Source organism: Colobus angolensis, unplaced genomic scaffold, assembly GCF_000951035.1.
Source record: "Colobus angolensis palliatus isolate OR3802 unplaced genomic scaffold, Cang.pa_1.0 Scaffold318, whole genome shotgun sequence".
Classification (NCBI taxonomy): Eukaryota; Metazoa; Chordata; class Mammalia; order Primates; family Cercopithecidae; genus Colobus; species Colobus angolensis.
Genome location: NW_012116466.1, coordinates 691,822 through 704,968, shown reverse-complemented (window position 1 = coordinate 704,968; position 13,147 = coordinate 691,822). Strand labels below are relative to the sequence as shown.

Below are 13,147 nucleotides of genomic sequence, written 5' to 3'. Positions count from 1 at the left end.
CAGCACACCAACATGGCACAAATATACATATGTAACAAACTTGCACGTTATGCACATGTACCCTAGAACTTAAAGTATTAAAAAAAAAAAAAAAAGAATAGCCATATGTATTCTGTGCAGTTTTATGGTGATATTTTTTGACTTGAAGATATGGTCTAATTTTTTATCAGGGCCAGTATTGAGTCTCTTGACAGCCAAATGGGGTTGTAAATGTTATAAGATATGATTATTTTGAGAGGACATTTCAAGGGAAAAAATTAAGAGAACACATATGAAATTACTTTGTCATATTATTGAAAAATTTAATTTTTTATAGAACAAAATTAATTTTGTGCTAGCAGCTAGACAGTAGCCAAAAAGGTATGGTATACATTTAATTATGTACATCTGCTGATATCTAAGAACCTTAATGTATACATTTTACAAATAGTAATAAAAGCTAACATTAACTGAGTCTTTGCTGTGTGCCAGGCACCTTTCCAAGTACCTTCCCTATGAAAACAGAGCTATTACTCTCACTAGTTCATAAAGAGGGGAACTGAAGCCCAACTGTCTTAACTTTCTAAAGCTAATAAATGACAAGGCTGAGATTCAAACCCAGTTTTTCTAATTCCAGCACAAGCTCTGGAACTAGAACTGGAATTAATCACTATACTGTTTTGCTTCTATAGAATATATATTTTTAAATTGTAATTCTTTTTTTTGTTTGTTTCTTTTCTTTTTTTTAAATTTAAATTGTAATTCTTAAACCCAATATTTAGGCTTTTGTGTAAATTATATAATTTCCATTTTTGACTAACAAGGAACCTCTATAGAAAATCACTTTATCTTAATTAATGACAACATATTTGCTAATAAGAGCATTTTTTATTTAAATATTATGTCATTTATGGTCCTTTCAGCTGCTGATAACAGAAAACATTTTTTTTTTTTTTTTTTTTTTTTTAAAGAGGCCAGGTGTGGTGGCTTACACTTGTAATCTAGCACTGTGGGAGGCTGAGGCGGGCGGATCAGGAGGTCAGGAGATTGAGAATATCCTGGCTAACATGGTGAAACCCCATCTCTAATAAAAATACAAAAAATTAGCCGGGTGCGGTGGCGGGTGCTTGTAGTCCCAGCTACTCAGGAGGCTGAGGCAGGAGAATGGCGTGAACCTGGGAGGCGGAGCTTGCAGTGAGCCGAGATCGCACCCCTGCACTCCAGCCTGGGCAACACAGCAAGACTCCATCTCAATTAAAAAAAAGTAAAAGAAAAAAAAAAGGACACAGCCCAGGTGTGGTGGCTCATGCCTATAATCTCAGTCTTTTGGGAGGCCAAGGTGAGAGGATCACTTGAGCCCAGGAGTTCAAGACTAGCCTGGGCAACATAGCGAGACCCCGTCTGTACAAAAAATTAAAAAATTAGCTAGGTATGGTAGCATACACCTGTAGTTCCAGCTACTCAGAAGGCTGAGGTGGGAGGATGGCTTGAGCCCAGGAGGTGGTGACTGCGGTAAGCTGTGATCATACCACTGCACCCCAGCCTGGGCAACAGAGCAAGACCCTGTCTCAAAGAAAGATTTTTTAAAAAGTTGTATACATAATTAACAAGAAAATTTATGATCTCACATAGTAGGAAGTTCTGGGGTGATTAATTTACCTGCTCAGTAACGTCACCCCTGGCCCAGCTTCTCGTTGTTCCCTTGGCTTTCCTCAAGCGCCTGCTGATCATTGTGCTGCCAGAAAGTGTTGAGAGTTTGAAATCTCCGTGTAACTGATGGAGTCTAGAGGCAGAACGTTCCTAGTCTTAGGTCTCTTAAAAAGCCAAGAAGATCTTTCTAGCAGCCCTCTACCTGAAACATGTGCCTTCATTTCTCAGCGTGGAATACGTCAGATGCTCGTGGCTGAACCAAACACTTGAGAAAGAGAATGCAATTCTCTTGACTTGCTTAGATTCTGCATGCAAAGAAGAGGGGCGGCTGGCAGGCTCTTTGTGGGTAGGTAGCCAACAGTGCCTGAATATAGATTGCATTTTTTTTGCATTTGATAGGGACTGGGTAAGTTACTTTCAGTGTCTTCATAAAGTTCTCTTACAGATTTTTAACTTTAAAATTTTATGTTGATATTTTGAATTTAAGCAACATTTAAGACATACATTAAAGTGTTTCAGACAACTAGAAAATAGAATTCTATACTTCCTGTAGGCTTCATAAGACTACCATCTATTATGCGTATTGCTCAGTTAGAACAGATCTTTCTAACCTAATAAACTTGGTAGTCTTAGTCCCAGGTTTACCCAAGGAATATAATTTTATAGGGAAAGTTATGCTGTTCAGTTTATGCCTGTATACGTTTATAAAGTCCGTTTGTAGAGAATTAAGAGAACTACTGTCTCTTCTGATATAGCCGTAGTAAAATTTTATTTAGGCGTTGATGTGTATTCAGAGTATTGTCGTATTTTGCCAAAAGAAAGTGGTAGCAAAACAACATTAATGTTATTTTGAAAGGTAACCGATTTGGGAATACTTGATTTGCTATTAATAGAGCCAGGATTTTTATGCTTCTTCACCTCATTAGAAACTTTCTCTATGGCCAGGCATGGTGGTGCACGCCTACAGTGTCAACTACTCAGGAGGCTGAGGCAGAAAGATCGCTTAAGCTCAAGAGTTCAAGCCGTAGCACATCATGATTGTGCCTGTGAATAGCCACTGCATTCCAGCCTTGGCAACATAGCAAGAACCTGTCTTTTTATTTTTATTTATTTATTTTTTTGAGACAGAGTCTTGCTCTGTCACCCTGGCTGGAGTATGGAGTGCAGTGGTGCAATATCGCTCACTGCAACCTCTACCTCCCAGGTTCAAGCGATATTCTCCTGCCTTAGCCTCCCAAGTAGCTGGGATTGTAGGTGCCTGCCACAACACCCGGCTAATTTTTGTGTTTTTTAGTAGAGACAGGGTTTCACCATGTTGGCCAGGCTGGTCTCAAACTCCTGACCTCAAGTGATCCACCCGCCTCAGCATCCCAAAGTGCTGGGATTACAGGCAGGAGCCACCACGCCCAGCCATGTTACCTATCTTGACTGTTGTTATAATTTTACTGTTATGAATAATTACATGGTGTAGTTGTTAAAAACAGTACATTTGCTCTTTAATACCATGTATACATTTGTCTTATGTATAACCTATTCTTAAAGTTTAAATGCACATCATTCAATGTTGAAAGTAAATTAGGCTGGTGTCGTGGCTCAAACCTGTAATCCCAGCACTTTGGGAGGCTGAGGAGGGAGGATTGCTTGAGGCCTGGAGTTTAAGACCAGTCTCCTTGGACAAGATGAGGAGACTCTGTCTCTACAAAAAAACAAAAACAAAATTATTCATGTATGCTGGCATGCACCTGTAGTCCTAGCTACTTGAGCGGCTGAGGTGGGAGGAGATCACCTGAGCCCAGGAGTCAAGACTTCAGGCTGCAGTGAGCTATGATTGTGCCACTACACTCCAGCCTGGGCAACCAAGTGAGACCTTGTCTGTAAAATAAAATAAAATAAATTTTAGTATAGATTGTTAGAGGTTGAATGATTTAAATTGTACCTGCTTTTGTCTTTAATAGCCCAGAAGAAAAAATAAAGCAATTAGAGAAGGAAGTAAATGAGTTGGTAGAAGAAAGCTGTATTGCCAGTAGTTGTGGAGACTTAAAATTGGTAAGTTCATAAACAAGATTCAAGATTATGAAGCATTTATAGATGTATGTCTGCTTTTATACATACACCATATGTACAGACAAATATTTTTGTTTGCCATTGACTGGTCTTAGGATAAGAAGCAATTATTTTGAGAACCAGGAATTGTAACTCAGTTTCATAAATTTGAATGTCAAAATAATTGGCTGATTTTGTAATTTTTGACATTGATCTTTTCAGTAGGGAAAAAAATTCTAATGTGTTGGTACACTTAACTTGGCAGCCAGGTGGACTATTGGATTCGACAGCAATGTGCTGCTGAAAGGTGTAGCTACCAGAAGCCACCCACAGTACCAAGGGCTGTTTTCTTCTTGAAGCCTCACTACTGTCGAATATTTTTTCCTAAGTAAACTAAAAAATTATAGTTTGCTTTTTGGGAATCCAACATTGCTTTTTAAATATCAATCTTTTCTTTTAATTTGCTTTGTTCATGTTACTTTGATTGTCATATCATATAATTTCCATTAGTTATTGGATTAATGAATACCATTAGAAAGAAATGTTCACTTTAAAAAGCTACTTTTATTACTCATAGAACTGGTGCTTTTTTTTTTTGTCATTCTGGGAAAAAAAAAGTCCCTTTCCAAGGGAATTTTCTGGTGAGAGCACAGAGGGGTGTCCTGAGGAATCTGAGGATAGAAAATGAATTCATCCAGCCTTTATGTAGATATTTCTCAAATGCATGAAAGTTGATGAACAGTCAAAGGAAGTTACAAGGTATAAATCTGATTTCAGGCCTTAGAAAAAGCAAAAGATGCGGGAAGAAAAGAGAGAGTCCTGGTGAGACAGCGAGAACAAGTTACAACTCCAGAAAATATCAATTTGGATTTAACTTACTCAGTAGGTATTGAAATATATAAGACAATTTTTAAATAAAATTTTGACTACGGTTAATGGGTTCCAGAGTCTTTTTTCTTTTATTTTTGAAATCTTACTGGTGTTCAGGTGCTCAGAATTAGATTAATAATAATCTTTACTTCCTGAAACACTCTTTGTTTTGTGCAAAGAGCTCTTTTATTTATTTAACTAGTTATTTTGGGCTGGGTGCAGTGGCTCACACCTGTAATCCTAACACTTTGGGAGGTGAAGGTGGGAGAATTACTTGAGCTCAGAAGTTTGCGACCAGCCTGGGCAACAGAGTGAGACCTTGTCTCTGCTTATTAAAAAATATGTATATATTTTGATAACTTAGTAAGTACCTGTAAACCTACCATCCAGTGGCTCTGTTTGAAGAGCACTAATTTTTATGCTCTATCAAGGTGGTTATTTTGATGAGATTGTAATGTAGACTTTTCGGTCAGTGATTTTCAAGAACTTCAAACTAGGCATATAAGATAATGTTCTTTGAGGGTAGTGGGGAAAAAAAATCTAATGCCTCTAATTTCTAGCAACATTTATTTAATTCTGAAAAGACATCTCCTTAATGTTTGCACTTCTGTTTGAAAGGGCGTATTTTCAGTGGGTAAAGTTTTCGTATACTAAACACAGGAAAAAAGGGCGTTTGAAATTTTGAAATGTTAGATGCTTATTGTTTATAGCTGATATTCTTAAGATTCCAGGAAATCTTTCAGAGATAATTTATGATAATCATTTTTTACCTTTAGGAACATAATTTACTGTAAGTTAATTACTTAAATTGTAATTTAGTATATAGAGCTTACTATACAAATTCTTCTGATAGACTTTAAGGTTTAAGATATTTCCACATGTTTAATTTATATTTACAAAGAGAATTTAATTTAGTTCACGATCTTGCTTATTTCTTTGATCACCAGCAGCGTTAATGATACATATTTATTTTTTATAGGTCTTCCAGAGATTAATAGATGGCAAATACTACTAAATTAAATAGAATACATAGAAAATTAAGGTGAAATTTAGAGGACAGCTCTTCCTTTCTTAGTGTTCATTTGTAATGCAAGATAATTCTTTTGTTTACTTAATTTCATAATTGGCTGAGTAGCTTGATATAAGTAGCTAACTTTGTTATACAATTTTAATCTCTAGAAAGATTATAGGTGAAAGGGGCCTAAAGTGGTCCTTATGTGTCTTTTCTATAATATTTTCTTCCTTAGGTTCTTTTCAATTTGGCCAGTCAGTATTCAGTTAATGAAATGTATGCCGAAGCACTTAACACATATCAAGTTATAGTGAAAAATAAGATGTTTAGCAATGCAGGTAGGTGTACATAATCAGTTTTTCCAGTAGATGTAATTATTTCATAGCATTAATTTATGTCTCCTCATATGCTTCCTTAAAATGAAATGATCTATGCTCTCAGCAAATCAGTATTTATGATAGGGGTATCCTGTTTAAACATGCTATTTGTATAAAAATCCTTACAGATGAAGAAATATAGTTAGTATGAGGTATACTGCCTAATATTAAACAAACAAATGTATCCTGTTATCACAAGTAGAATGAGCCATGGCATCCTCATAGAATGTGCTTTTCCTTATATAAATTTATCCCCAAGAGATTATAGTTTATATTTAGCATTTATATTGTGTAATTTTTTGGTACCAGTATTAATGTTTATTAGAATGTCATTTCCTTTAATATTATTAAAATGTATGTGGCATTCTTGAGTCTAACTTTTAAATGTCTTTAAGTTCCATATTTTCTTAGACGAATACACAATAATGTAAAGCACAATAATGTAAATCAGTTGTTTTCTAGCCGTAGTTTCAGGAATCTGTCTTAAGTTTCATTTCTTCACAGGATATAAGTTTGAAAGGTATAACTGTTTTAAAGTTAGAATTTTAGATAATGTCTGAGACTTCATAACTGAGAAATGCTTCAGAGAATATGAATTAAAAGTCATCTAAAATATCAGAAAGAGTGGAAAAATGAGAATATTATACATTCATTAAATTTTTTTAAATTAGGAATATTGAAAATGAATATGGGAAATATCTATTTAAAGCAAAGAAATTATTCCAAAGCCATTAAATTCTACCGAATGGCATTAGACCAAGTTCCAAGTGTCAATAAGCAAATGAGGTAAGTTTATAACAGTAGATAATAATTGTAAAATATAAGTGTTTTTCTAAAACAAGATAACTCTTCTGACCTGTTTTCAGTGGGTTGAACATTTTGAAGTGTTTGTACGTGAGATTTATATGTGTAGTATTTTGATCTATTCCCTTCTTACTACTTGTACACATTTTTGTTATGACAAGTTAAAGGTTAAAGCATTGCATGTGATCATATGAAATAAAACTAAGCTAAGTGACCAATAAAGGGGTTAACCCTGAAGGCCATTACTACCCTTATATAACTTAATGCGGACACCAAATCATAAGAGCAGTCCTCCAGAACGTATCAAACATATCAATACAAGGCTAGAAATTAAGCCCCCCTTATGTTCTTGCTGTAGCTTGAGAATGAAATAGTAAGGATTACTTCTCAGTCTTAGAAGAGGGGGAAGCGGGGATATTTTCTATTCTTATGATATTCAGGAGGAGAAACAGCAAGTTCTCTTATGGTCTAGAGATAACTGTGGGGACATAGGAAGTTTCCAGGATATTTACTGATCATAATTTCCCCTAGGCATGGTACAGTTTCTCTGTGAAAGTTAATTTATTTGCAATACCACGTTTTACGATAATTTGTTTTTGAATTTTACATAATATTTCATTATCATTAGCAAATATTATCTAATTTACAGAACACCATGCCCTTTAAGTACTTTTAAGCCAGGTGAGACCAGGGATTCGAGCATTTTAGAAAAAAAATAGTATTGAGTAACATATATTAAGTGCTTCATAATCAACAATCAAGACAATGGGTGCTATAATAATTCAGTGGAAGAAATAATTATTGAGAACAAGAATGGTCAAGAAAGGCTTTATGAAGGAGGCATACTTGATATTGGCTATTTAGGAAGAGAGAAGGGATAACATCTGAGAAAAAGGCCAGGAAGTAATAGTCTTTATGATCTGATCAGAGAATTATGAATAAACTAATTGAGTTGAAATAGAGGGATTATATTGAAGAGTGTTTAGAAATAAGGTGGGATCACATCCATTAGAATGGCTCCAATCAAAGAAACAATAACAAGTTTTGGTGAATATTTAGAGAAATTAGAAACCTAATTCACTGGAGATGTCAAATGGTACTACGGAAAATAGGCAGTTAGCTAAAAAAGTTAAACACAAATTTACCATGTAGAGAAATGAAAATACAGATTGTCACAAAGGCTTTTACACAAACGTTCATAACAAAATTATTCCTAACAGCCAAAAAGTAGAAACAAGACAAATGTCTACCGAGTAGGTAATGTATAAATAAAATACGGTGTGTATTCATACTATGAAATGCTGTTTGACAAAAAAAGGAATGAAGTACTGATACATGCTACAAAATGGAAGAATCTCAAAAAATTATGCCAAGTGAAAGAAGCAAGACAAAATATCACGAATTGTATGACTCCATTTATATACAATGTCTAGAAGAGACAGAGAGACAGAAAATAGACTAATGGGCCGGGCACGGTGCCTCATGCCTATAATCCCAGCACTTTGGGAAGCTGAGGTGAGCGAATCACCTGAGGTAGGGAGTTCCAGACCGGCCTGACCACTATGATGAAACCCTGTCTCTAGTAAAAATACAAAAATTAGCTGTGCATGGTGGCGTGTGCCTGTAATCCCAGCTACTCAGGAGGCTGAGGTCGGAGAATTGCTTGAACCCAGGATTCGGAGGTTTCAGTGAGCAGAGATCATACCACTGCATTCCAGCCTGAGTGACACAGGGAGACCCTGTCTTAAAAAAAAAAAAAAAAAAAGACGAATGGTTACCTAGGGCTGGGGATAAGAATGGGGAATGACTGTTAATGGGCACAGGTTTTATTTTTAGGGTAATGGAAACAAATTAAAATAGAGATGTGGTTATAGTTCCACAACTATATAAATACAGCAATAATTATTGAATCATATACTTAAAATGAGTGAACTTTATGGTATGTATATAAAGCTTTTATCAGTAATGCTTTAGCAAAACAAAAAAGTAAAGTGGGAGAGGAAAAAAGAAAGCTCTTTGTGGAATGACTTGAATGCCATACTAAAGAGTTAAAAATTTTAAAGCTAATCCATGTCTTTTTCTTTTAGGATTAAAATAATGCAGAACATTGGAGTTACATTTATTCAGGCTGGTCAGTATTCGGATGCTATTAATTCATATGAGCATATAATGAGCATGGCACCAAATCTGAAGGCAGGCTACAACCTCACTATCTGTTATTTTGCTGTTGGAGACCGAGAAAAAATGAAGAAAGCATTCCAAAAGTTGATTGCTGTTCCATTAGAAATTGATGAAGATAAATATATTTCACCAAGCGTGAGTAGGAAAAAGACATTTCTGTAGCCACTTTCCAGTTATCTGTACTTTTCTGTTTTCAGAATGAGAAAGCTGGAATAGATGACTTCTTGGGTTTCTCCCAGGCCTGTACCAATGCGTTTTATTATTGATGTATTTCATGTGTTATTTAAATTGGGTTGAGAATGAGACTCTATTGAAGTGGGGTAGAGATTATGGTTAAAACAGACTGCACAATTTTAGTTAAAAAAATCATTAAAAAAGAAGATTCCATGTCATGCATTAAGCATATCTTTTTTTTTTTTTTTTTTGAGACAGAGAGCCTGCCTTCCAGGCTGGAGTGCAGTGGCGCCATCTCAGTTCACTGCAATCTCTGCCTCCCAGGCTCCGGCAATTCTCATGCCTCAGCCTCCTGAGTAGCTGGGATTACAGGCATGTGCCACCATGCCTGGCTAAGTTTTTTATTTTTAGTAGAGAAGGGGTTTTGCCATGTTGCCCAGGCTGGTCTAGAACTCCTGGCTTCATGTGATCCACCTACCTCCACTTCCCAAAGTGCTGGGATTACAGGTGTGAGGCCGGCCAAGGGTAATATCTTGACCAAGAAACCTCCAAATCCTTATTTCACCTATTAAGAGCCATTCTGGAGCAGAGGGAACCTCAACCATGTACTAAATTTATCAAGAGTGAAGGCCGGGCGTGGTGGCTCATGCCTGTAATCCCAGCACTTTTGGGAGGCTGAGGCAGAAGAATTGCTTGAACTTGGGAGGTGGAGGTTGCAGTGAGCCGAGATTGTGCCACTACACTCCAGCCTTGGTGACAAGAGCAAAACTCCATCTCAAAAAAAAAAAAAAAGATGATAAGGGTAGTGTAGCAAGTGGCTAAAGAGTACAGGCTCTGAAGCCAGATGCCTTGGCTCTACTACTCAGCTCTTACTCTCCCTGTGCCTCAGTTCTTCTATATATGTAATGGGACTAACTATTATAACCTATCTTATAGGGTTAGGGTGAGGATTATAGGTGAGGATTAAATGAGTTAATGCATGTGAAATGCTTAAAATAGTAGCTGGCGGCTGGGCACAGTGGTGCATACCTGTAATGCCAGCACTTTGGGAGGCCGAGGTGGGAGGATTGCTTGAGTCTGGGAGTTCAAGACCAGCCTGTGCAACATGGCGAAACTCTACAAAAAAATATGAAAATTAGCCGAGCTTGATGTTGCACTCCTGTAGTCCCAGCTACTTGGGAGGCTGTGGTGGGAGGATCACCTGAGCCTGCGGAGGTCAAGGCTACAGTGAGCTGCTTGAGCTGTGATCACACCCCTGCACACTAGCTTGGGTGACAGAGTAAGACCTTGTCTCAAAAATATAAAAAGTTAGCCAGCCATGGTGGTGTGCACCTGTAGTCCCAGCTACTCTGGAGGCTGAGGTGGGAGGATCATCTAAGCCCAGGGAGGTCAAGGGTTGTGATCACAACACTGTCCTCCAGCCTGGATGACAGAATGAGACCTTGTCTCAAAAGTAAAATAACAAATAAAAAAATAAAAAATTAGCCAGGCGTGGTGGCGCATGTCTATAGTCCCACCTACTCGAGAAGCTGAGTGGGAAGATGGCTTGAGCTAGGCTCAGGTTGAGGCTGCAGTGACCCATGATCGTGCCACAGTGTTCCATTCTGGGCAACAGAGCAAGACTGTCTCAAAACAAAACTAACCAAACAAAAACATGGAGCACATAGAAGACAGTTAGGTGCTGGGCAAATGTTAATTATTATATATTATTTTCATATTGAGAAAAAATGTATGTTGTAGAAATCATCTGTGTTTTTAATGGGGAGTAGAGATACGGATCATACTAAGTAATTGATGATTGAAGCATTTATATTTGAGTTTAGAATGAGTACTACATATTTGTACTAACAGCCACAGCTTCTGTGTGCTTGGTCCTGGTCTTTCCATCCGGATCCTTTTATCAGCGTCTTAGACTCTAGGTTAGTTCAATGGGGAATGTGATTGGTCATCAGAAATATGAAAAAAGAAAGTTCTAATTTACATAAGGGAAAATAGAAGGATTAATTTACTCTCTATTTTTTAAAACTAATTACTGGGGAGGCTTATTGGAAGTTCAAGTTCTTGGCTGGACATGGTGGCTTATGCCTGTAATCCCAATACTTTGAAAGGCTGAGGTGAGCAGATTGCTTGAGCCCAGGAATTGAAGACCAGCCTGGGCAAAATGGGGAAACCCCATCTCTATAAAAAATACAAAAGTTAGCCAGGCATCATGGCATGCCCCTGTAGTCCCAGCTACTTGGGAGGCTGAGGTGGGAGGATCACCTGAGCCCAGGGAGGTGAAGACTGCGTTGAGCCATGATCATGCCACTGCACTCCAGCCTGGGCAATAGAGTGAGGCTGTATCTCAAAACAAAACAAAACAAAAATTAAGTTCTTGCTGTTTACTTCTGAATTATTCTTTTTTTCTTTCATTTTATTTTACCAGGATGATCCTCATACTAACTTAGTAACTGAAGCTATAAAAAACGATCACCTCAGGCAAATGGAATGTGAAAGGTAATATTTTAAACTTAATAATGTAGTTATTAATTACATTATTTAAAATATTTAATGTTTTGTATTAAGATACTTAATATTTGAAACAAAATGATTTAGTTTTAATTTTTATAAAAGGGTTGAATGTGCATACTATTTCTTACAGAACTTGTTATATTCAATATATTTCTTGAATAGTGCTATTATTTCATTTTCGTACTTACTGGTTCTCTTTTCTCATTCAGAATAATCAGTGCTCGTGCTAATCTCACTCAATCTGTTATTCTGTCAGTTGTTTCCCTCTGCATTTGGTACATTATTGGAGATTTGTTTATCTTACCTTTATTTCAAAAATGATGTCTTTATGTTTTTTTTATCCTGCCTCACAATTAAGTATTAGCTCTCATAGACAAAATTCTATTTATTTTGTTTCTTCCTTCCTCTAATATGGTACTACAACCTGTTTCTACTTACAACACTTCTGACACCAAATGTGTGGTTTTTCTCACACCAACAACCAATTATCCAACTCCCTGGACACCAAGGGCTTAGTCCCACAATACTGCTCCCTGTTCCTAACTACAGATGCCAGTTGTAAGCCTGAACTCCTGACTGACCTGCTGTGAATGGAGGGCTCCTGCTACCCCCTCCTCAGGGTCAGTAGTTTTCTAGAAGAGCTCACGAAACTCAGGAAAATACTTTATTTATACTTACCACTTTATTACAAAGGATACAACTCAGAGACAATCAAATGGAAGAAGTGCATAGGGCAGAATATGGGGGAAGTAGTGCAGAGCTTCTATGCACTGTCTGGGTGCACCACCCTTCCAGCACTTCCGTGTGTTCATCAACCTGGAAACTCTCTGAACTGCGTCATTTAGGGTTTTTATGGAGATTTCATGATGTAGGTAGGCATGACTGGTTTTTATCATTGGCCATTGGTGATTGAACTCAGTCTGCAGCCTTTCTCCCTTCCCTGGAGATTGGGGGGTGGAATTAAAAGTACAACTGGGGTGGTGTCAGAAAAGGCCAAGTGGGGAGCTAAGACTTTAACCCCTAAAGGCTGTTCCATTCCTCTGATGTCAGTGGATGACATGTGGGGAGCCTGGAATTCCATCCCTTTCCAGCAGTACTGATGCACCCCCGAATCCTTTCTCCTTGGGTCCTGTCAGAGGAGGCTTAGTGGAGCGTCAGGGCTTTAACTGTCACCCAGTTGTAGCAGAGCCCTCCCATCGTGATGTTAGTAGGATGGACTATTTGGGAAGCAAGAACTCCCATCCTGCCCAACAGATACAAGGACCCCCCTGCCTTTTCTGGGTGTTAACGGAAGCCATGTGGCAGGGGCTGGATTTCCACCTTCATCTGGCAGTGGCAAGGTGGAGTGTCTCCTTCCTCTGCTGGAGTAGTATCCAGAAAGCCAGCTAAAACAGAATACTTAAGATCCAGGGTCTCATAATTCAGAAATGTCCAAGTGTTCATTAAGAATCATTGTTGGTGGCCGGGCGCAGTGGCTCAAGCCTGTAATCCCAGCACTTTGGGAGGCCGAGATGGGCGGATCACGAGGTCAGGAGATGGAGACCAT

The 13,147-nt window shown here is 37.7% G+C and overlaps 1 protein-coding gene across 2 annotated transcripts in view; it reads left to right on the top strand.

Annotated features, from left to right (window-relative positions):
• The window catches only part of IFT88 (intraflagellar transport 88), a 134,894-nt gene that overhangs the window by 31,595 nt on the left and 90,152 nt on the right, over positions 1-13,147 (top strand). For both annotated transcript variants that reach the window (XM_011951333.1, XM_011951334.1), the window contains 6 exons: positions 3,585-3,675; positions 4,450-4,554; positions 5,790-5,892; positions 6,603-6,717; positions 8,823-9,051; positions 11,516-11,586. In XM_011951333.1, the coding sequence (XP_011806723.1) occupies positions 3,585-3,675; positions 4,450-4,554; positions 5,790-5,892; positions 6,603-6,717; positions 8,823-9,051; positions 11,516-11,586 (714 nt within the window). The remainder of the gene's footprint in view (positions 1-3,584; positions 3,676-4,449; positions 4,555-5,789; positions 5,893-6,602; positions 6,718-8,822; positions 9,052-11,515; positions 11,587-13,147) is intronic.